This window comes from Ceratotherium simum, chromosome 30, assembly GCF_057802395.1.
Source record: "Ceratotherium simum simum isolate JZ-2026a chromosome 30, ASM5780239v1, whole genome shotgun sequence".
NCBI lineage: Eukaryota > Metazoa > Chordata > Mammalia > Perissodactyla > Rhinocerotidae > Ceratotherium > Ceratotherium simum.
In genome coordinates, this window is record NC_141929.1 from 5243098 (window position 1) to 5266666 (window position 23569).

At 49.2% G+C, this 23569-nt stretch overlaps 1 protein-coding gene across 1 annotated transcript in view; it reads right to left on the reverse strand.

The window, feature by feature from the left end:
- CRISPLD2 (cysteine rich secretory protein LCCL domain containing 2) overlaps positions 1–23569 on the reverse strand; it is a 67944-nt gene that overhangs the window by 11999 nt on the left and 32376 nt on the right. The window contains exons 7-14 of the mRNA XM_004437052.3: positions 20742–20885; positions 19056–19116; positions 15740–15806; positions 15094–15224; positions 13275–13318; positions 11640–11712; positions 9134–9209; positions 1588–1721 (exon numbers count right to left, since the gene is read on the reverse strand). Of these exons, the coding sequence (XP_004437109.1) occupies positions 1588–1721; positions 9134–9209; positions 11640–11712; positions 13275–13318; positions 15094–15224; positions 15740–15806; positions 19056–19116; positions 20742–20885 (730 nt within the window). The remainder of the gene's footprint in view (positions 1–1587; positions 1722–9133; positions 9210–11639; positions 11713–13274; positions 13319–15093; positions 15225–15739; positions 15807–19055; positions 19117–20741; positions 20886–23569) is intronic.

The window sequence follows — 23569 nt, forward strand, 5'->3', positions numbered from 1 at the left end:
CAGGTCGCAGGGAAAAGAATCGGAGAGGGGAGGGAAGCAGAGCCTCCACTCTGGGGCTAAAATCACTCACTAAGATCTTTCTGATAGTGCAGAGGGCGTCTGCCACTTGTGGGCCTGGGAAAGCCGCCTGCAGGGCACTTACAATGACAGCGGCAATTCAGGTGGGTCCCTCGGGAAGAAAGACCAACGGGCTTCCCCGGGAGGGGGGGTGACAGTGTGAAAGAAGCCACTTCGGGGACCCACTCTCAGTCCCCTGCCCTCCCCAGACACCCTCCTGCGGGCGCCGCACAATCAGCCGTGTGGGCAGCCCTGAGGGAGCTGTGTGACGTCCTCAGGGATGAGACTGGCCGAGGAACAAGGGCCAACCCACCCCGCTTCACCCCGCTGCTCACGAGGACCGTTGTCTCTTACGGCGGTACAGAGAGCCCGAGAGATGGGTGTCCTGGGATTTCTTTCCAGCCTGGCCAGGAAATTCCACCTAATCAGCTGCTTCATTTCCCTCCCATCAAATCAATGGAATTTCCCTTCATTAAGTTTTTCCCAAACAAAGCTTGCAAACTTCGAAGGAGAAAAGGCAGAACTGTTAACTCGAGCTGTTCAGGGCTGAGGCAGTCCCCGTGCAGGGCCCCCAGGAAGCAACACGTGCAACTCGGTGCCACTGGAATCGGCAGTGTCCTCACATACAGGGCTCTCCGGAGGAGGACGGAGGGGCGGGGACGGGCGCCAAGCTCCACGGGGCCCAGCACCTTCTGTCTTCCTGATTTTATATCCCCTCTCTAAGGAGGGCCCCTCAAACAGAAAACCTTCAGCACTCCCCTCCGTTATGGGCTGAACTGGGTCCCTCAAATTCATATATTGAGGTCCCAACCCCCAGGACCTCAGAACATGACTGTAGTTGGAGATCAGGCCTTTAAAGAGGTGATTCAGTTAAAATGAGGTCATGAGGGTGGGCCCGAGTCCACTATGACTGGCATCCTTAGAAGAAGAGCCAGACAGCATCTCAGTGAATCCTCCCAACACCCCTAGGAGGCAGAGACGACTGTCATCCCCACATCAGAGGTGAGAAGACTGAGGCTCATAGAAATCGGGTGGCTTGCTCAAGGTCACAGACCTGGTCAGAACCTAGATGTGCCGGACTCCACGCTCTCTGCTCTTTTTTGTGTAACAATATGTATCTATGTTATTATATAGCTATATATAACCATTATGTAACTACGATTTGACCTCACTGTTTTGTGGGGGAACAAATGCAGGCACACACATGGGAAAAGGAGCAGAGGGACACACACCAAAAATCTAACCAAACTCCCCCAGGTGACAGGTCACGGATGACTGTTTTGCTTTGGGCATATCTGATGTTTCTCAATTTTCTACAAAAACATGCATTGGTAAGAGAAAGAAAAAAGTTCTTATTTTGAAGAAAGAAAGGAAGAGAAGAGAACAGGTTTGTCCTGGGTGTTCTGGTAAGAATTCATGCAGGTGTATGCAAGTTGTATCTTAAAGGGCACCATCTCTGGCCTCCTCCCAGGCCCCCAGGGGCCACCCCTGCAGGCCTTGGGTGTCCAGAGTCGGAGAATACTGCCCTACCTTTCAGACTGAACGCCGTTCCTGAGCGAGCCCACGTAGGTCTTCTTCTTATCCACGGGCATCACGTCCACGTAGCCCCCGCTCTCGTTCTCGATGACTCCCGCGTGCACGGCGGTCTTACAGATGCTCGAGGTCTGGAAGCGCAGGAAGAGCTGCGATCAGCGTCAAGGGGGTCGGGCTCCCGGGTGAAGCCCTGCTGGGGCGTCAACCACTACTTGGCCGCCTGGTTGGTGGGGCGTTGACCATGCCAACCCCTAGGAAATGACCATCACCACCCTGATTCCTCAGTGGTTTTTCCAGAGAGACAGCCATCGTTCATGCAGTCATTTGTTCAACAAATGCTTTCTGAGAACCTGCGACGTGCCAGACATTGTACTAGATGCAGGGGAATTCAGCAGGGAACAAAATAGAGACCCTGCCTTCGCGGAGTTGAGGGAGACAGACAGGTTAACAAACACACAAACAAGCAACTCTGGCTAAGAAGAAAGCAAAACCAGACCACGAGATAAAGTGACGGGGTGGAGGGGGCTCTTCTAGAACAGTTAATCAGGGAAGACTGTTCTTGATGTGACATTTGAGCTTAGATCTGAATGACAAAAAGGAACCAGCCACGGCCACGGGAATATGTCTGGGCAGAGCATGCCAGGCAGAGGGAGCAACTCATGCAAAGGCCCTAGGGTAGGAGCAAACTTGTGATGTCCAGGAGACAGAAAGAGGGCTAGGCGGCTGGAACATAGTGAGTCAGGCAGAATGTGGTGGGAGAGGTGGGAGAGGTGAGCAGGGGCCAATCACGTGGGGCTGCGAGGGCCACGGGGAGTTTAGGTTTATTCCAGGTGCCAAGGGAGCTGCTGGGCTCAAGGAGGGGCAGGATGTGCTGTTTTCTAAAGTCATCAAGTAATCCAGTTCCTGGGGAATAAAACCCTGGAGTTAAACTTTCATTAGGGCCTTAACTTACCCAGTAGAAAAATGGTCCTCAGGATGGATTGTCTGAGAGTAATTAATCAACATTTCTCAAAGTTGGGGAAATTCATTCAGGGGTGGGGTGGCTGGTGCTGGCTAAAGATGCAGGCTCCTGGGCCTCACCCTGCCCTACTGATTCGGAATGGCCCCAGAGGAGGGCCAGGTGATTCTGACGCACATTCAAGGTTAAGAACCAGGCGGGTTGGCCTCCTGCCACTCCTATGATCCTTTTGCCTGGCCTGTGCTAAAACCCGATCCTGGCCTTGGCAGGGGTCTCAATCTTGACTGCACCTCAGAGCCCCCTGCGGCATCTTTACTCACTGACAATACCCAGGTCCCCCAACCTCTCCCACCCCCACTGGACTCAGTTGCTCTGGGGCAAAGTTCAAGACTCAGTACTTTAAACACTCATCAGATGATTCTCAGGTGCAGCCAAGGCTGCAGACATGGGCTGAGCTAATCCACTTGTGGGGTGAACAGCCTCCTTCACGGGAAGCAGAGCTAACAGTGACTCTGAGCTGATTAAATACCAGGCCCTGGGCTGACTGCCTTCCACTTATTATCTCATTTAATTTTCCAATGAGATGGGTGACTTCCCATCTTACAGGCCAGAAAGCATGAGCTCAGCAAGATTCAATAACTTTGCCAAGGCCGTGCGGACAGTTAATTGTTCAGGAGAAATTCCAGCTGAGGCCTGGCTGAGTGCAAAGTCTATGCTTCTATGGTCAGCAGAATGATAGCCCCCAAAGATGTCCACACCCTCATCCCCAGAACCCATGAACATGTGACCTGCCATAGCAAAAGGACTTTGCAGATGTGATTAAGTGAAGAAGAATTTGAGATGGGGAGATTATCCTGGATTATCCAGGTGGGACCAGTGGAATCACAAGGGTCCTTACAAGGAGACAGGAGGGTCTGAGTCAGAGTGAAGCAGCATGAGAAAGGCTGCACTGGCCATTGCTGGCTTCGCAGATGGAGGAAGGGGCCACAAGCCAAAGGATGTGGGCTGCCTCTAGAAATTGAAAAAGGCAAGAAAACAGATTCTCCTCTAGAACCTCTAGAAGGAATGAAGGTCTGCTGACACCTTGATTTTAGCCTGGTGAGACCTGTGTTGGACTCTGACCTCCAGAACTGTGAGAGAATAAATTTGTGTTGTTTTAGCTAAGTTTGTGGTCCTTCATTACAGCAGCTGTGGGATCCTCATACAGCTTCTAACCACTGTCTTATAACAAAAGTGTCCTAGTTATTACGTGTCTTATGTTTGATGACTTCTAATTATATGGAAGATAGAGTCACAGGAGAATCACCCCAGTGACATCTGACTCCATGCTCAACTGGGGCTGATGGAGTCAGCTGCCCAGTCTAGCTCAGCGACTCGCCAACTTAAAGACAAATCATCAGACCCAGTGTCTACAAGCCATGAAGACTGCTTCCAGCGCTGCTTCATTCACGACCTAGCGGCTTGTGTCTGTGTCTGCATCCATCCTAGGGGCTTAGCCTGCGGACACTGTGGGTTGAGGGTGGACAGGGTGGAGGGTGGGTTATCTGTGCTTTAAGCCACCCCTGTGTGGTGCAGGGAGTGGAGGACAGAGGCCCCTGCTGACCACGTCCCGAGTTTGAAAACTTAAACACCACCAAGGCGATGGGTCACTCAGCAGGAGGGCGGGTCTGGGCTTCGTTGTCTCTCAATGGCACCCCTGTGCACACTACCCAGGACCCAGTGATCACCTGCAGAGTGACTAAGGTCCTGACCCCGGCTTAACAAAGCCGGCACCTCCTTCATGAAAAGAGCAAGGGAGTGAAGAAGACAAATTCCACTTAACACGAGGTATAAAAGAAGTCCAATTCAGAGAAGCAGAAAGCAGAAAGGTGGTTACCAGGGGCTGGGCGGAGGAGGAATGGAGAGTTGCTGTTCAACGGGTGCAGAGTTTCAGATGTGCAAGATGAAAAACTGGAGATCTGTCGCACAACAATGTGAATATACTCAACACTACCGAACTGTACAATTAAAAATGGTTAAGAGGGAACTTTTATGTTGTGTGTATTTTACCAGAACGAGAGAGAGAGGAGAGTTACACCCCAGCCCTGGGGAGGATGTTTCCCAGAAGCACTCAGTGCACCCTGGAGAGTGGTCAGCACAGCTTCTGTCCCTGGCACCGCCCTCTGAGTCTCTTTGTTTTCCTGTCCTTACTACTGTCCCTGGTCCGTCTGTGTCTGGAAGATGTACCCTGAACTGCCCTTTGAATGGAACAAGCAACCCATCCAGCGGGTTCTGACACCAGACTGAAGTGGGCTCTCGGATAACACCCATTTGAAATATCAGCTGGAATCAGTGCTCGCTACTGCTCAGAAGCTGCGGCCCGCTCAGAACCCACAGCGTTCCTCCCTGAGAGAGCTGCCCTTCGGACGGTCAGCTACTGCCGTCCCTCAAACCCAGGTCATTCCAGAGAAGTGGCTGGTTTCCTATGAGAAGAAAAAATCACTTCACAGCAGAAGACCCCGCCCTGTCTGTTCCCTGGGAAGTGAATATTGCTGTTGAAAAGGTGGAGAGTCTTAGAGCCAATACACACATTCCTACTAAAGACTTGAGAACTGGATGTCTTGCTCTCCAAGACTGATTCACCTTGACTAACTTGAGGCCAGTTTCTACCCCGCACTAACACACCTTGTCTTCTTCAATAAATAAATCACACAGGTGAGGGCAGGGCTCCTCAGCCCGCAGCGGCTCTAGAGGGTCTGTGAGGCCCTGAGCTTGCAGGCTGACCTCTGTGAGCCTATGGGGCCTGCACGAACTGTCCTGGTCTTAGCACTGAGCACAGGAAACCCCTCAGTCCCAGGCCAACCAGCACAGTCGTCACCCTGTCTGCACAAGGAAGCCCTTGTTTTTTTCCTCGAGGAAGGATCCACAACTTTCCAGTTCTCAAAGGGGTTTGTGCCCCCAAAAGATTAAGCAGCAATAAATTTGCAGCCTTCTCCAAGAGAAGCAAGGAGACTTCTGAATTGAAATGATCATTTTAGAATTCCTCTAGTTTCACTGTAAGCGGCGGTGAGCTTTGTAACGAGCACAAACATGCTTATTGTTCTCACTGGCAGGCGGAACTGGCGTGTTTTCTGTCTCTCTGGATGTTGCTCACTCTGCCGGCCGAGTTTCCAGAAGTGAGGCCCCAGGCATGTTTCCGCTGGAGCACCAGGAGGGACTGATCCTGAACTCGCCCTCCTGCAGGCCCTGCCCAGGGAGGCGCGTCCTCCTGACTGAATGCCACCCAGAGGCAACACACTGGCCTCGTGCCCTCTGTGACAGTCCTTTGCCTCCTGTCCCTGGATGATTTCTGGATGCCAGTGGCATGGAAGTTTTCTGTGATAACATCAAGCCATGGGCCATGAATGTGAAAACCTCACCCACGGCCAGATCTTTCTCATGCAATAGGCCTGGTTCTCGTCCGTTATCAATACACACATCTTCAACCGCTGATGTCCAGGAAACACTTTCTTCCAGGTCCTCCCTCTTCCTCCCACACCTCTCCTCTCAACAAGCTTCCTTCCATCAAGGTACAAGCTATCTGCCTTCTCTTCTCAGGGCCCGAAGCAACACGAATATCTGAATATTTATTAATAACTGTTACCAGCAGAGATGTGGTCTCAGAGATGCTGCAAACCAATCCTGCCTTCACTACTTGTTGGTTGTGTGGCCTTGGATGACCTATTTTAACCCCCAGAGCCTCTATTTTCTCAATATAAAGTAGAGATCATCATAGGTAACATTTTTGACTATTTACCATAGATGGCCCTGTTCTAAGTGTTTCTCATGCTTTGATATAGTAATCTCTCAATCACCCTACAAGGCAAATACTATTATTATTATTATTATTCCCTCCTAACAGATGGCAGACTGAGGCTCAGGGTGGTTAAATGACTTGCCCCAAATCACTCAGCTGGCAAACAGCAGAGCCAGGACTGCCCCCCAGAGCCAGCAAGCTGTACACTGTTCTGCATGGGACAGGAAGAGCTTCAAAGGGCTATCGTGAAGGTTAAATAAGGTCAACGGCTGAATGCAGGCTTGCACACAGTAAGTGCTAAATAGATGTTAGTTAATAAGACAAATACCACCACCATAATCATCACTGTCACCATCACCATTATCAAAAATTCTCAAGGGACTGTCATCTCTAACCCAGTGGTCTTCGAAGTCTGGTCCCCAGACCAGCAGCATCAGTGTCGCCTGGGAACTTGTTAAAGATGCAGATTCTGTGGCCCCACCCCAGACCCTCTGAGTCAGAAACACCGGGGGGTGGGACCCGGAAATCTGTTTGAACAAGGCCTTGGGGGATTCTGATGCACACGCAAGTGTGAGAACTTATCCAACCACCCGGGGAGACAGGAAGGACAGATAAGAAAGGGGAGGAAAGGCTTGCCCACCATCCCACAACTGGTAAACGTCAGGGCTGGGGCTTCAACCCGCGTCTTCTGGCCCAGCCTTTGCTCTTCGGGCTCCACCCTGATGCTCCTCCTGCCTGCAGCTCACCACAAAGTGCGGGGTCTGCCAAGTAATTCACCCTGGGTGAGCAGGCGGGAACTGCCGGCACTATTAGGCCCTTCGAAGGTCTGGAGACAACTCTCCCAAAATAAATCTCTTAGCTAAACAGACATTTTCCAAAAGACATCATCATTTCCCAGAATACAGAGTGACCTAGAAACCAAGGCCAGAAAAGAACCTCTGAAATGGAGGTAGCTTTCTTCCTTCCCTCCTTCCTTCCCACTCTCCCTCTCTCTTTTTCTCTTTCTTTATTCCTTCCCTCTTATATTTTCTGGAGAGCCGTGTAAGCACTGACCACTATAGTATCTCCACGTATTTATTCCTTCAACAAACGTTCATTGAACAATTACTGTGTACCGAGCCCTGTCATGGGCACTGTGGTCCCAAAAGCTTAAAACTCGGGTGGACGAGTCAGCCAAAGCCTGCATATAGGTTTTCACCCACATGCCTGTTCACATCAGTGTGATTATGAGTGAAGGTACACTAAACCAGGCAGAATAGAGCAGGAAAAGAACAGAGCCCAAGGCAAGACACACCCTCATTTGTGTCTCACCTTTGTCATGTGCTAGCTGTGTGATTTGGGGCAGATTATTCCGAGCCTCATTTTCCTTGTCTGTAAGATTGGGAAAACAATATCTAGAGATGGTGTTTTTAAAGAACCTAAAACACAGTAAAAGGTAGCTTTATATTAATACTAAATTTTCATCTAGTTCTCCTTGCATTTCTAACCTTTTTTTCTCTTTTGCTTTATATGTTTAGCTGCTGTGTTGTTTGGTGCATACAGATTTGATTTTCACATCTTCATAAATTATACCTTTTGTGCCACTGCATAATGAATTGCATTGTCCCATTCAGCATGTTTAACCTTAAATTTCACTTTATCAGATAGCAATATTGCCATTCCTGCTTTATTTCTTTGTTTCTTTGTATTTGGTTAGAATCACTTGGCCTATCCCTTTATTTTTAAATCATTTAAAAATAAAAGTCTCTGTCTTTTAATAGCAGACTTTGGCTCAGATATTTAGTGTAATAACTGATATACATTATTTTACTCCTTCATTACACTTTTAAAACTTGATTTTGTCTGAACAGCTTTTAAGAAGAAAGAAGACTCATTTAAAGAGGAAAGAAAAGTCATGGGGAAAAAAGGTTAGCCATGAAGGTTGTTTTGACCTTACAGAACTCAGTGACCTCACATTTACAGGAAACTGGAACAAATGAAGGCAGATGGAGGCAAAGATGGCAGTGGTGGATGGGGGAGAACCATAAAAATGAAGATGAGAAAAGGCTGAGTAAAAATAGAAATGAGTGATGCTGATCTAATCACGGAATTTTAGATCTTGAAGATTCCCTGGACTAGAAAATCCCAGCTGGCTCATTCTACAGAGAGGTAAAAGACTTGGCAAGAAGATCGCACAGCATGTTGGGCAGAGCTGTGACCACATTCACATCTTCTGGGTCACCATGTCCTTAAACCCTGGGTAACTGGAGGGAACAGACTACGTTCTGGAGGATTCACTTAAGAAAAATCTGGCTAAAGCTTCTTTGCTCAAGTTAGGAGGGAGATACAGAAGAAGAGACTCCAATGTAATAAGAGTGGTTATTAACAAGTAGTAAATTAGCGTGATTTGCATTCTGTGTGCTTCCAGGTAAGTTTGTACACAGCCAAAAAGAAATGCAGTGAGTAGAGTGGGCCAGTATCTATAAAATGCATCATTAGAGCTGGAAAGATTATTAACTATCCAGGGAAATGAAGTGTATGATGCATGAACGCTTACACATTAAAAATGCACGTCGTTGGGGAAGCAGGATTCAACTTACCAAACTACAAAAACATCTGTGTAAGATGAGGTATACCTGCGTACATAGGTGGAAGTACTAATATCTCTATAAATGGGGAACTAGGGCAATGGTTGCAGAAATGAGTGGTCTAAATTTAGCTAGAGGCACAGGAATGAGATCTCCGGTTTCTGGAATCCAGACCTTGGAACATGGTTTCTGAGGTCTTAATGGGCTTTGAGAGGTGGTTACTGAAAATGCCAGCATACTCACATCTGCATAGATGTTGGACCCATACACGGGAGCCCAGTAGGACGGCTCTTCTTTGCAGTACGCTGGACAATGAACTCTGGAAAACAAGAAGCATTTGTGTGATGGTTAAGATAGCAGAAAACAAAACTTCTTGAGAAACAGCTGGCCCTCTATTTGAATTTCAAGATTTGAGTACTTAGATGAAAGGAAACTACCATATAGTTTACTCTTTAAGAAAAAAAATATACTTCTCCCACCCTAGCAGTGGTGAAGATATTTTCCCTCTTCTTAAACAGTGCATATAGAATTTAAAAAACCCATACAAAAAGATACACACAAACAACAAGGTGAGAGGGAATAACTATCTAAGAGGGGTGACTATGGGATTGTAAGTGGTTTTACCTCCCATTCTTGGGTGTTAGCCAGTTCATACTGTGGGTACATTATGGAGATTATAATCAATAGACTTTTTTAAAGGCCACTTCCCTGTGTGGGGGAGGAAAGGGTGGAGGGCCCTCACCTCAGTGAGTCACAGAACATTCCAGGGAGGGGGCGTTGATAACCTGAGGCAGAAAGGGTTAGATCACCACTGTGTCAGCCGCCATACCGCCCCCCACTGTGGGCACAGGGGAGGAAGACAGCGCCTCAAATTGGAAATGGGTGGACCCTCGGTGGTTTGAGAGATCCAAACCAGGAAAAAGCATGAGTTTAATTCAGAAAAGGTCTTTTGTCTTTATCTGGAACAGCACAAATGGCCTGGAGCCCAGGGACCAAGAAACCAAAATGGCAGCCAGAAGCCATCTGGCCCCAAGACAGGCAGGATTCTGGGAGGGAAGAAAGCCAGGCGAAGAGACTGGGAAGCTGAAACAGTCCTGTGTGGGGAGAGGGTAGGGGTGGGTGGAGAGACGGGATGTGCGTGTGAGATTTAAAAATAGAGGAAAAAAATTGGGATAAGAAAGTTCTTTTTTCTTTTAGAATGGCAAGTCAAAAACTTATATTTTGTATACTTGCACTATGTCAAGTTTTCCTTTTCATTTGTTTGTATTTTCTGAAATTATTTCCTTCTGCTTCTCTTTAATATGTGGGGAAATCTATTAAAAGGTTGTTATCCCCTCTTGAATGTTCAAGGGAGATGGGCAGTGGGAGCTGGTGAGAAAGCTCACGGGCAATGTGAGAGCAAAGGGGAGGAGTCGGGGGCCCCCACTCCCGCCCTCACCGCACCCTCCTGGGGCTTTTCCCTGCTCCCACCTCGGGGGGCTCCACCTACTAGTTTTAAAGTCAGTCTTTCCCTTCGAGAACCCACAGGCCTCCAGGCCCAGGATGAGGGTTCCCAGGATGCTACGTCACTCAGCTTCTGAGAGAATCTAACAGGTACTTCAGAGACAAATGTTACCAGGACACCCTTTATATTTTGTTATGATGAATCATCCTCCAAAAATCAGCTAATTAAGGTTTTGGCAGATGCACCTGAAACCTACTCCTTAGACAAACAAATTATGGTACATCCACAGGATGGAACGCCACACGGCGACATGAAAGAATAAACCACTGATGTGCTCAAGAAGACAGACGCCTCTCAAAAGCATCACGCAGAGTGAAAGCAGCCAGACGCAGAAGTCTACACACTGTGACGGCTCCGTTTTTAGGAAATTCTAGAAAAGGCAAAATTACAGTGACAGAAAGGAAATCAGTGGTTGGCAGGGATACGGTGGGAGATGGAGGCAGGGGGACTGACAACAAGCGAACTTTCTGGGATGATGAGAACGTTCTCTATCTTGATTGTGGTGGTGCCGGCATGACTGTGTACATTTGTCAAAACATGTCGAATCGTATACTTATATTGGGTGGATTTTATTGTGTGCAAATTATACCTGAGAAAAGCTGCGTTTTAACAAGCTGGTTCTAAAGTGATCTACAGAAAATATCACAGATCAAGTAGAAGAATCAACGAGCTGACTGAAAGGGACAGGCAGCAGCAGCTTCCAGAGTTCTAGATTGATTTAAGAGACTGGGAATGACAAATCTTGAGGTCTGTCTGAGGGGACCTGGGAAATGAAGCTTAGAGGCAAATGAAGTCATTTCTACACGTGCAAGCGCTCTCTCCCACGAGTCGAGGTAACATCCAGAGGAACAAAGCCATCTTCTCAGGTAAGCTCCCTAGAGCAGGGCTTGGGGCCTAGCTGCACACGGGCTCACCCAGAAGCTTCTAAAGATGTCGATGCCCTGCTGGGCCACTCCCAGAGATTCGGACTTCTGTGGTGAGGGCAGGGGCCCCAGGAATTTGTTCTTTTAATGCCCCTCAGGCAATTCCAACATGCAGCCAAGCTGGAGAACCAGCCATCTCAGGGCAAGGTCTAGTGGGCCCTTGACTTTGAGCATGAAGCGACTGGTTTCCTGGGTGGACACATACGAGGCCCACCTCTAGAACTCAGTTGTGCTTCACTGCCCTGAGACGGTCCCCAACCCAGCATGGCGCCTTCTTCTCTCAGGCCCCGTGTGTGCAACACCAGGCGCCAGCGGGCCTTACCTTGGGCAATGGGTCCCCGTCTTCACAAATGGGCAGAGCTGAGCGACGGTGGTGTAGCAGTCCAGGTCCTGCACTGTGGACAGGAACACGTCGGGAAAGGGTCAGGTTGGGGCAAGCCCGGGCCTCAGACTACCGACCTATGAAATGGGCTGCTGGACAACCAGGCCCTAGGGGTTCACCGGGCCCTCGAACAGAGCTGGCGTGAGAAGCCAGCAGGGGCCAAGCCCCAGTGCCCCGGCCCCTCACCTGGGGCCACTCACGGACGAGACAAACCCACAGCCTGAGTGTCTTTACAGTTCAAGGGTGTTACCACCCTCATTCGCTCCTCCGCGGGACCAACGATACTTCTCATTTGCACAGAGCTTTTTGATTGTGAAGCCTTCCCTCTACTTTATCACGTTGGATCCTTGTGCAGGTATTGTTCTAATTATACAGATGGGAAACTGAGGTCCAGAAAAGCTAAGAGACCCCCCTGAGAGACACAGGTGAGGGCGCAGGTTTCAGGTTCCGGGTCTAGAGCCCTTCTTCAGGGTCACAGGTTGTGTCCAAACAATGGAGGGAAGAGAGCGGTTCTGTACTGGCCACCGCGGTCTCTGACAGCGTGTCCTCCTCTAGTCCAGGCTCCGCAAACTCTTTCTTACTGGGCCAGAGAGTAAATATTTCCGGGTTTGTTGTAAATACGTGGTTTGTGTTGTAACTACTCAACTTTGCTGTTGTCGCAGAAACCAGCCATGTGTACGTGAATGGGCGTGGCTGTGTGCCAATAAAACTTTGTTTACAAAAACAGATGGTAGGCAAGATTTGGCCCTGAGGGCGGTCTTTTGCAGACTCCTGGTCCAGTCTCTCGCTTGGCAGGGCCGGGGATCTATGTAGCAACCCAACAAAGGGGATTGGTCTAGGCACCAAGGGACTGCTATACAATGAAATCACTAAAATTAGGTTTAGAAGACCACTTAAAGGCACAGAATTATCTTCCTGACGCATTATTATTTAAAAAAAAAAAATCAGGTTACCAAACTTATGTAATTCCATTTCGCTTTTTAAAAGTATATCAATGTATCTATTACCAACGTATATACTCTTAATACATAGGGAAAATAAACTGTAAAAATATCCACCAAAATGTTCAGAGTGGTTATCTCTGGGTGGTGGAATTTAGGTCAAGTCTTTTTTTCATATGTGCCACATACTTCCCCACGTTTCCCTCTCTTGTCCATGGCAGACATTTCTAATCTATGAAGCTCTGTTTTCTGCCAAACCCAGAATGAGGCCTCAGAATCCTTCTCAACACAATGCTCCAGGGAGCCACTATCAATCAATAGAAATTGATGCTCCCAATGCAACTTATGAGCTACTCTAAACCCAGGCATTAGTATTTCTGCAACATTTGGCTGGGAACCCCAGGCCTGTGTTTCTGGTTTAGCAATCTAGGGCCAATGCCAAGTTCAGATATGTTTAGAAACCAGTTCAAGAATCTCTTGAAAGAACCTCTTAAAAAAGTGCCTACAGTGCTGAGAACAGCAACGTTAGCCAGCTTGATAACCATGAAATCAATAACTAAGGGGAATGCAATTTCCACGGACACTGAAGAAACCCGGGTACTACGGTCACATAAGAAAAGACCAGCCAGCTTACCTTTCACTTTTGACACCGTGAAGGAGCTGGAAGACTTGTATTTGCTGCAAAAGAAAACAGTAGGTAAATGCAAACAGAACTGCTTCCAGTGCACGCTGGCTCCTTACGTACAACCTCAACTGTACATTTTCCCACTCGTTTCCCATCAGCCTGAAAGTTCTTAGAACATTCTAGAGGAAGATCTGGAATGAGAACATTCTAGAGCAGGGCTTGTTAACCTTCTTAGTGCCAAGGACCCCTCAGGCAGCCTGGTGAAGACTGAGGACCCCTTCTCAGAATAATGATTTTAAAATGCACACAAATTTAAAAGATTAAAAGGAAATCGTTATTTAGTAATATCACTATCAAAACATTACAACAAATTTGCGTTAGAGGACAGAGGTACTTCTTCGTTAACGCATTAAAACCGAATCCAGAGGCGGGTCTTCTCACTACTGTCACTTCAGAGTAATGACAGTGGAGACGGTGTGTCGAGACGTCAGCAGCGAGAGGATTTCCACCAGTGAGAGAGTCACCAGCCCTACTAACGCCACTCGGCTTTGGGGCCAACGTCCATAACAGAAGGAAATACTACACGTCAACTAGAGGCTAGTGAAAATAAAGCTTTAATTTGCCTTGCATTGATGTTCAGAGACTCCTTGGGTGCTAAAAGGTGAAGAACCCCACTATAGAGGCAAAGTTGGCCATTGGAAGGGACCAGAAATGGCTCCAGGACAAGCGTCCCAGGTAATGCAGGGTCTGAACCCAGCCAAGCCCCCAGTGCCGGCAAGGCCGGGGTCGAGGTTGCCCCAGTGACATCTCCACGCACACTTTCTGTGCTTTCACTTAGACTTCCTTGCTCTTGGTTTGTTTACATAACCCCTTGTCCCGAGGAGGCGACACTGCAGCACCACCTGGAGAACGACACCTCTCAAAGGGCAGTGACTCAGCGGTTTCTGAAATGTTCTTAGCGGCCCCACAATTCGGACGGGACATGCTACTTTGTAACAGTCGCAGAAGCATTTGCTTGGTGCTTCCCTTGTCACAGACCCTGGGGTGGGCACCTGACACGGGGATCCTGACACGCTGTCCCACTGTCAATTAGCTGGGTGTCAGCCCTGGTCCTACTGTGGCCTTCATTTACCAACGAGGGCACTGCCACTCAGAAGAGGTAAAGGAACTGGCCGGAGGTCATGCACAGGGAAGAGGTGGAGCCATGTCTCTTTGACCCCACGGTCCCCATTGGGCTCCGTGCTCCCAGGTCACCTTATGCCTCTGATTCCACGGACAGATCAAGACATGGCCTCCTGCCGCTCTTCAAGGCCTCCCCCACTGCTCCCCAAAAAGTCAGAATGGCGAGGACGGTCTGCCCCATCATCCATCCACATACCTTACATGAAAAGCATATCTTGCCAAAAAAAGTAGTGTATTTTAAAAACGAAAAGCCTCATTCTCAGGAAGTAAGAAAAAGTGCTAATGGAGAATTAGCCTACAAACTTAAGGACATCATCAACCATTAACGATGATGTGTCTGAAGAGCTCTCGGTGACTAGGAAGGGAGAAAGAGCAAGATTCAGAACTCAACCAAATGAAACACACATACGCATGCACACACGCATGCGCACACACACGCATGCACACACGCATGCGCACACACACGCATGCACACACACTGGAATGAAATATGCTAAATTGCCTATAGGGGCGATTTCTGGGTTATGGGATGAAAGTCATCTCTATTTTTTCCTGCTTCACATCGTTCAGTACTTTTCAAAGTTTTGACAATACTTTCATAACCAGAAACAAACATTTTAAGGAACGCTGATCACAGAATAGTTACCTCAAAGACTCCACACCGTTCCTCTCAGACTTGACAAAAAAGGGGACCTTCCCGTTCCTGGTGATGTCCACCAGGCCCCCTTTGTCATCTAGGATGCCGTAGTGAATGGCTGCCCGGCAGATGCTGGACGCCTGAGGAAGGCGGGGTAAGATGTAAGTACATCTGAATTCATCTTTGTGAACAACCTTTCTCAGAAATATGGAGACGTTTGTCCTCAACCCACAGAAAGCCAACGAGTCGGGCCAAAGCCCACCCCACTTCTGACCCTGACCTCTCTCTGGAACACGTCTTTGTTCCTGGGCTTGCTTATCTTAAAAAACCCATCCGAGGTGCTTTACCAACTGAGAACGGTGACAAACAGCCCTTTCTCCCCATCCAATGGAGCATGTTAACGCTCCGGCTAAGGGGAGACTGGTCTCCGTGAGGGTCAGCCCTGGATCCCAAAAGCGGCTTCACAAGTTTGTGAGCCCATCACTACGCACGGAGAAGCTCTAGGAACGTAGGGTTGGACGCAGGAGTGGAAAGGAAATCTTTGCACGTGAAAACCACCAGCCTTCTTTAAAAACGCACGTCGGGGGTCCCACAAGCCATTTAAAGAAATAGTGGTCACACTTACACTTTCGTAAAAGAGAGTCCCAAAACTTACACTTTCGTAAAAGAGAGTCCCAAAGATCTTCGCCTTGTTGTTCAGGCAGCCTGCTGGGCACTGGTACCTGATGGAGAAGAGAGAGCGATTTTCAGAGGCAAACATGTTGATTAAATCTCACCATGAATTTTTTCTTCAATAGCTCTATTATTACATATAGAATTTTTTCTTCAATAGCTCTATTATTACATGTAGAAAAGCTTCAGTGATGTAGAATCCATTGTTTTTGAGCAAGACACAACTTACCCAGGCTGAAGTTTATAGTCCCATGAACATAATTAAAGATTCTATTTGACCTTCTTTTAAAGGTTTTTATTTATTTATTTTTTTTTTCCCCCAAAGCCCCAGTAGATAGTTGTGTGTCATAGCTGCACATCCTTCTAGTTGCTGTATGTGGGACTCAGCCTCAGGATGGACGGAGAAGTGGTGCCTCGGTGCGCGCCCGGGATCCGAACCTGGGCCGCCAGCATCGGAGCGCGCACACTTAACCACCAAGCCACGGGGCCGGCCCTATTTGACCTTCTTAGAGACTATTTTCACGTGTTTAAGATTCGAGTTGAAGGCAGAGATATGAATAGACAGACAATTCACAGAAGAAAGACAAGTGGCTTCAAAGGCACCAAAAAAAAAAATCCTCACATGTCAGTCATCGAAGAAGTGTAAACTGAAAGGAGATGCCATTTTCTAGGTGGCAAATTGTAAGGATTTTTCAATAGAATCAAACCCAATAATGGTGTTCACGTTCATGAAAAAGTATAAATTACTCTTTCCAGAAAGCCTTAAAAATTCATAACCTTTGATTCTTCAGCCTCCCTTATTAGTGCATATCCCAAACAGAAAGTCAGAATGTCAGCCTACGTTATTCCAACTGTTTATAATTATGAAAAACTGGAAATATGCCAGCAGGGGTCAAAGGAATGGCCAAACGTTCTCGTGCAGCCATACGTCAGAGGCCTGTACAGCCACCAGAGATGAAGTTTTTGAGGAATACTTACTGACTTCGGGAAATCTTAAGTGAAAACAATAACACACAGGATCTCATAAGCAGCGTCGGCCTAATTGGTGCACAGAAAAAAGACTGGAGGGAACTATACCAAATTGCTGCCCATATTGAGGAGATTCTGGGACACTTATTTTTTTTATGCTTTTTTGTTGTTGTTGTTTTCCTGAATTACTTACAATGAACAAAAATACCTTTAAAGTCAGAAAAAAAAAAGCCCAGTGAATGTTATTTTTGCAAAAGCACTGTGTGCAAAAAACTGATGTCCTGGGTGGTGGAAAGCTTCTAGGAGAGAGCCTGGGGGTGTTCTTGTGTTTGCAGGTCAGGTGGGTTACATTTCTTTTTCTTTCTTTTTTTTTCTTGCTGAGGAAGATTCCCCCTGAGCTACCTTCTGTTGCCAATCTTCCTCTTTTCTTGCTTGAAGAAGATTAGCCCTGAGTTAACATCTAAGCCAATCTTCCTCTATTTTGTATGTGGGTCACCACCACAGCATGGCTGATGAATGGTGTAGGTCCACGCCCAGGATCTGAACCCACAAACCCGGGCTCCCGAAGTGCAGCACGCAGAACTTAACCACTATGCCACGGGGCCAGCCCCTACATTTCTTGATTGGAGGCCTCTAACAGTCTTCGTGTGGCCGACCCCTGTCCTCTCCCTGCTTGGGGAGCGTCCCATCCACCCTCAACTCTGGAACTCTCTTGATGCTATCTAACAAAGGATGTTCTCCAAACTGTAATTTTTTCCCACTGAGAGCTCAGCAGGGGTGATACTCTCATGACAACCTTGCGGTTCAGAGACCCATCCTCACAAAGGACAAGCCCAGAGCACTCCGAAAATTTCAGACCCGTGAGTTTGCAGAGCAGATACCCCTTCCAGAAGATGGTGCACACGACAGCTACTCCACCACCCATCATTCCCATATCTTGCCCATCTCACCAACAGATCGACTGGTTTTATTTTTGCAGGACCTGCTGGCCCATCGCCAGCGGCTCATGGGACGATGTGTGAACCCCATCCTGGGTTGCTCAGTCTACTTCTTCCCACTCCTGCAAAGTCCGAGCGAAGCGTTCTTGTGGCAGACCGAATTCCAAATCCCCACGGGATAAACTAGGACCCACTCTCTCTTCTTTTCAGCATGTGCTTTAAAGCACGCCATCCGGCTTTAGACGAGCAGATGCCAGAATCCACAGGAGGACGAGGAAGGCCTCTGCACTGACGGCACGGCTGTCCTGCCGTGACCCTGAGGCTCTCTCTGCACGACGCCCCTGCACCTGTTGGCCGTCCGCTGCCAGAAAGAGCAGCCCAGCAGCTGCCCTGCCAAAACCCAACTTGCTCCTCTTGGCAGACGTTCCTCACCATCTGAATGGACAATGCTAAATGACTCCATCCACTAGATGAATTCATTCAACTGCGGAGGAGACACTGGCAGCTCTTCCTCCGGTGGGGCCCATGGGGAAGCTGGCCTGCTCAGATTCTACGGAAGTCCTGCTGGCTCTGTCAACAATGCGGCTCACACACGCCCCACTCTGCCCCCACCCTCATCCTCCCTGCACGGCACTCTGGGCCACCCTGTGCCCACCTTCACACACAAAGGTGGAATGGAGCCCCCAACCACGTAAAAACATTGGTCAAGATCTTCACGTCTCTGGCACATCTGGCACTCCTACACCTTGGGAATTCCTTTTGAACCAATAACCCAGAGCATCTGTAGTTCAGGCACCTCCTCCCCACTAGGGATGAAACACTTCACTGGAATATATGCCCAGGCAAGAGACCCAGAGCTTAGGCCAACTCTCTAGGTCAAAGGTTATCAACTGGGGGCAATTTTACCCCTCAGGGGACACTGGGCAATGTCTGGAGATATTTTGGGTCGTCACAACTAGTGGGGAGGGCGCTCCTGGCATCTAGTGGGCAGAGGCCAAGGATGCTGCTCAACATCCTAGAGTGCACAGAACAGCCCTACAGCAAAGGTCACCTGGCCCTAAATGTCGGCAGAGGCAAGGTGGGGAATCCCTGGTCTAGGTTGATGGAAATGGATCATCTTTGATCCATTAATTATAATGGATGGTGGCGGTCAGAGGAAACTCTGAGATGTTGTGGTCAGTCTAATTCATGACACGAAGCAAGCTGAGTTACCTTCCTGCTCAACCTGGCACAACTTTTGTGTTAAAAGTAGAGGACACCATTTTTCCACGAGTTTCTACCCCGCTTGGTTTGGGTGGCCATCAACTGACTCATCACGACACGACCATATGGCACCGCAGGAGCTTCAGAGGGCTAGGCAGCGGTGAGGGAGGGATCCGGCCCAGACCTTACCTGTTGCACGTGGACCCTTTGCACTTGTCTTTCATCTTGGTGTCACACTTGACAACTTGGGCTAGGAGAGAAATGCAGAAATATACATCACAGCAAGAAGCAGGAGGATGAGTCTGAGTTAGAAGACCCCACCCCCACTCTGAGGAACTTTCTGGAACATTCTGGAATCCATGCCACCACGAGAGCAGGAGCATTGCCCAATGGCTGCAGGCTTCAGTTGTGAGGTTCAAATGCCAGATCCACCACTTTACAGTACCCATGTGACCCTGGACATGTTACTTCCCCTCTCCAAGGTTCAATTTCAGCATATGAATAACGGGATAAGTATGGTGGGTACTGTTTCTGTGAGCACTAAATGAGAAAGTAAATGTTGCCTTGGAAGGGAGCGTGGCACACACCAAGTGCCCTGTAGCCCCATAGGGTTCTGGAGGGCGGGACTTACAAGCCTTATCCAGCCTGTGAGGCAGGGACCTGGCCATTCTCACCTGTCTCCCCTCCCCCAGAGCCAAGATGACCTTGCCAAGCCTTATTTTTTTGTTTATTTGATAGGGACATATCAGAATCTTGGAGCAGTGTTATAGTTTGACAAAAGGACATATTATTTTGTAATTTTACATTATTTAAAAAACCCAATGGAACCATTTCGAACTTCTAGACAGACAAGAGCAGCAGCATATTTCCTGGTCAAAGAAGGCTACAGAATGATCAAACAGGTGGAGATTCTGGGCGAAAGACACTCGAAGGTCCAAGAGGACAGAGAGACTGGTGGGGGTGGGGGAGAGAGCAGTCGAAAAACCAGGAGAAGGTTTCTGAGAAAGATGGGCAGGAGCTGGGCCCCTACATGGGAGTGAGGCCAGTTTGATGCTGTTTGAGGCTGAGGGGGAAAACAGGGACCCACGGGTAAACAGCCATGCCTGTTGCCGTGTCTGTGAGACGACGCCCCTCCAGAGCCCCCAACCGTCAGTAAAGTCGCTGCATACACAGGTGCCCATGAGCAGCATGGGGCAAATCGGATGCTGCGTCCCAGCCGGGCAGGTGAGGGCAGAGAGAAGGAAGCAGTGGGAGGGAGGTGCACTAGGAGACCAGGGGACGGGAGAGGGGCCAAGAGGCCAGCATGAGAGCATTCAGCCTCTGGGGACTTCCTGCTGAGGTGGCTGTGGGAGGCAACTTGGCGTCGATCTCACAGTACAGGGAGATCTCAGTGACACAGGTGGCCAACATTACTGCAAAGAATCCTCATAGCAAGCCCGTACAGCCATTACTGCCCTCACTCTGTGGATGAGCAAATGGAGTCTCAAATTGTCGAGTGCCGGTCCAGTCACAGGGCCGGCACGTGGGGAAGAAGCCCTCCGCGCTCTCCCTCGGGGAGGCCGGCGCTTCAAAAAGGAACCCAGTTTCAGCCCAGGTCCCCTTTGAAAGGACAAGGTCTAACCTTAAATACTGGCCTGGGGGGAAAAAACGCCACCCAAACACAGCTCCCAGAATACTTGCTTTTAAAATGACTTAAAAATACCATTTTTAAAAAATGTCTTAGGGTTGTGCTTTTGCAAACTCCACCCCACCCTGTTGCCCACTGTTTGGAGACCTCTCAACCCACCAGCTGCCCTCCTCCCCACCCCAAAGCAAACGGCCCCCTTGCAGAGGCGGCCCGAGGGCAGGCCGGGACAGAGGCGGGAGCCCACTCACTCATGTAGTTCACGGCAGGGGTCTTCTTGGGCTTCGAGGGTCTGACGACCCTCGGCTGGACCCAGACGTGCTTCTCTTCAGGGATGGGGGCCACTTCCACCTCGTTCATCTCGTCCGTTTCAGGCTTTTGGTCGTAAGTCTCTTCTTAATAAGTGGAGAGGGAGAAAAAAATAACATGCTGGGATTCAACAAAATGCACTTTGGGGAAAAAAAAGCAATTTGGAAACTAAAGCTGTTTGAGGTTTGGTTTCACAAAGAGTCATTTCAGCGGCAGAGAGAGAAAGTTACATTTCAGAGCAGAGCTGGCCAGGTGGGACTCCCCCAGCCGAGGAGATGGATGGGCGCTCGGCTGACTCTGTTTGCTCTGGACCCGAGAGCAGCTGGGCTGACCGGAGGTCAGAAGGCTCCGCGCCCACTCCTGGATCATCATAACAGTTCCTTGTCCACCTCCTCCTGCACACCCACCCCCTGCCTCATCCTCTGAGCCCAGCCTGGAGCTTCTCCCTGGAGGTCCTTCTGGACCTAGGTTTTCACTGGGGGAGGGGTCTTTCCTGTTGACGTGCTCCTCATGGGGCACGGAGACCCAACCCTCTGTGCTCAATGCTCCTGGACCCCACCTAACCTCGCCACCAGCACTTTCTGCTGCCTTCTCCACTCCCACAAGCCACATCACTGAACCAGCTCAACTCCTTTCTCGGCACTGAAGTTTGCTGCCCAATAACATCGGGTCCATCAGGGAGCAGCAAAGACCCAACTCCCGGTTTAAAAAAAGTTAGTTCATTGGGTCCCAATCTTTTCCCCACCCAAATGTTATTGTTTCTCCATCCGTGACCAGGACCCCCAAGTTTGAAAATATTTTAATTAACCAAGCAAATTGCATTTATTCAGTTGATTTATCTTCCAGTTTTCATCATGAAAGACAACTATTAACTGCCCACCAGAATCTGTAATCAGGCCCCCCCCCCAGGATACCAACTGTAAATTCCAGCCAAAACAAAGAAAATATTGCTATTTTCATTTGCTTGAGTGGCCTTATCAAACACGAACTGATGTGCGTCTCCGCTGGGGCCCCTTTTCATCTTCACAGCTTCCCCGAAGATGTCTGCGGACCAGAGTTGGAAGCCCCCGCCTTCTGAGCTCCTCCAGTGAGAGAGACCGTTAAGTGTGTATGGGTGAGGACAACGTCAAGGGGGAGGAAGGGAGCCCCCTCGCAGGCCTCTCTGTGTCACTGGATTCAAATTCAAATCCCATCAGGTGGTCGTCAACCCCCCAGCCTTATTCCCACATCCCCTTCAGAGCAGTGACCTTTCTTCTCTAGGGGCAGACCAGGTGTGTCGTGTCTATACTACACTAGCATCCAAACGAAGGGCAAATGAGTGGTTGTCGGATGCCTTTTGAGGCTGGGATACTCGGAAGCTGATTCTCTGGCAGATCCACTGCCCCACAGCCACTCCTCAGGCTAACCCAGTCCCAGAGGAGCATGGATGGGATTGAGGCCGGGAGGTGAACGGCAACCCCGAGCCCCAACTCCACTCTCAGGAGGGCTCGCGGACGACCATGTTCTGCTCTCGGGCAGCACGCCCCGGTGACTTCACCACCACCTGCCTCTTCCAGCGGCTGCAAACTCCCCGAGGCCGGGAGCGAGCCCGCGTCACAGCCCCCAGGACACCCAGCTCTCAGCACACGGTAGTTGCTCAACAAAATTCACTGAAGGAAGGATAATCAAAACCCCCAAAGAATTCTGTCTTTAAATTCTTTTGGAAAAAAAAAAGTCCCAGCGAAGTTTAAAGACATTCAAGAAAGGAATTCTGAAAGCACCATTTGTAGCCAAATGCTATAGGTGAAATCTTTACGAAGACACTGGGTTTGCATGGCTGGTTGGCACCCGGCGGCGGTCTCTGGTCTGCTCTGCCCGTCAATGCGGCTATTCAGGTTCGCCCTTCACTGAAAGCCAGAGCTGTCTCTGGAATAAGCTGGGTTTTCTTCCACTGCCCTTTAGGCTTTTTATACCTCATAATCGAGGCTTTATTTAGCCGAATATAGTTCGGTGAAGCATTCTACAGCACTTGAGGGCTCGCTATTTGAGAAAACGGGCAGACAGTCCTCGCCCTCAGACGCACACGTGAAAACGGGGCTGCTCACCTGGAGGACGGGCATATTAGAGCACATCCTAATGGACAGCCCCCGTGCGGACCAGCGCAGGCCTGGGGAAATTCCGTGCCCGAGGTCACTGCGCGGTGACTATCCAGCTGTGCACCGGGGTCCCGGGGCACACTGCATTGCTTACGTCGCTCTGCAGATTCCCAGCTGGTTCTCTAAGTGGTAACAAAGCTCTGAGCTGTTGACTGAACAGGGACCAAATGATCACCCGCCGGCTCGGCCCTTCCCTGGCATGCTCTCGTGTCATCCTCTCATTGCCCTAGGAGGCATGGTCAGCCCCATTTCACAGATGAGGAAACTGAGGCTCAGAGAGGCTAAGCGACCTGCCCAAGCTCACACAGCTGAGAGTGAAACTGCCTTTCCCCGAAGCCACGCCCTTCACCGTCACACAGTGAAAGGCTGGATGGACGGTGACGGCTCTTACAGTCTGTCCTTAGCCTTGCTCCATCTCTATTATAGGTCAAGGCCTTGCCAGGCACCCTCAAGAGCACTTAAGGAGCTTATGCAGATAAGCTGCTTCACAGGAGACCTTCTGCATGGTTAGCTAAGAAAATCGGGATGCCGGCCAAGTGAAGTTGGGCATTTTCCACGAAAAATAAAGAAACAAGTACAGAGGCTTCATTGGGTGCGTAAACCAGCATCTAAGGTATCTTTGAGGGTATTTGTTC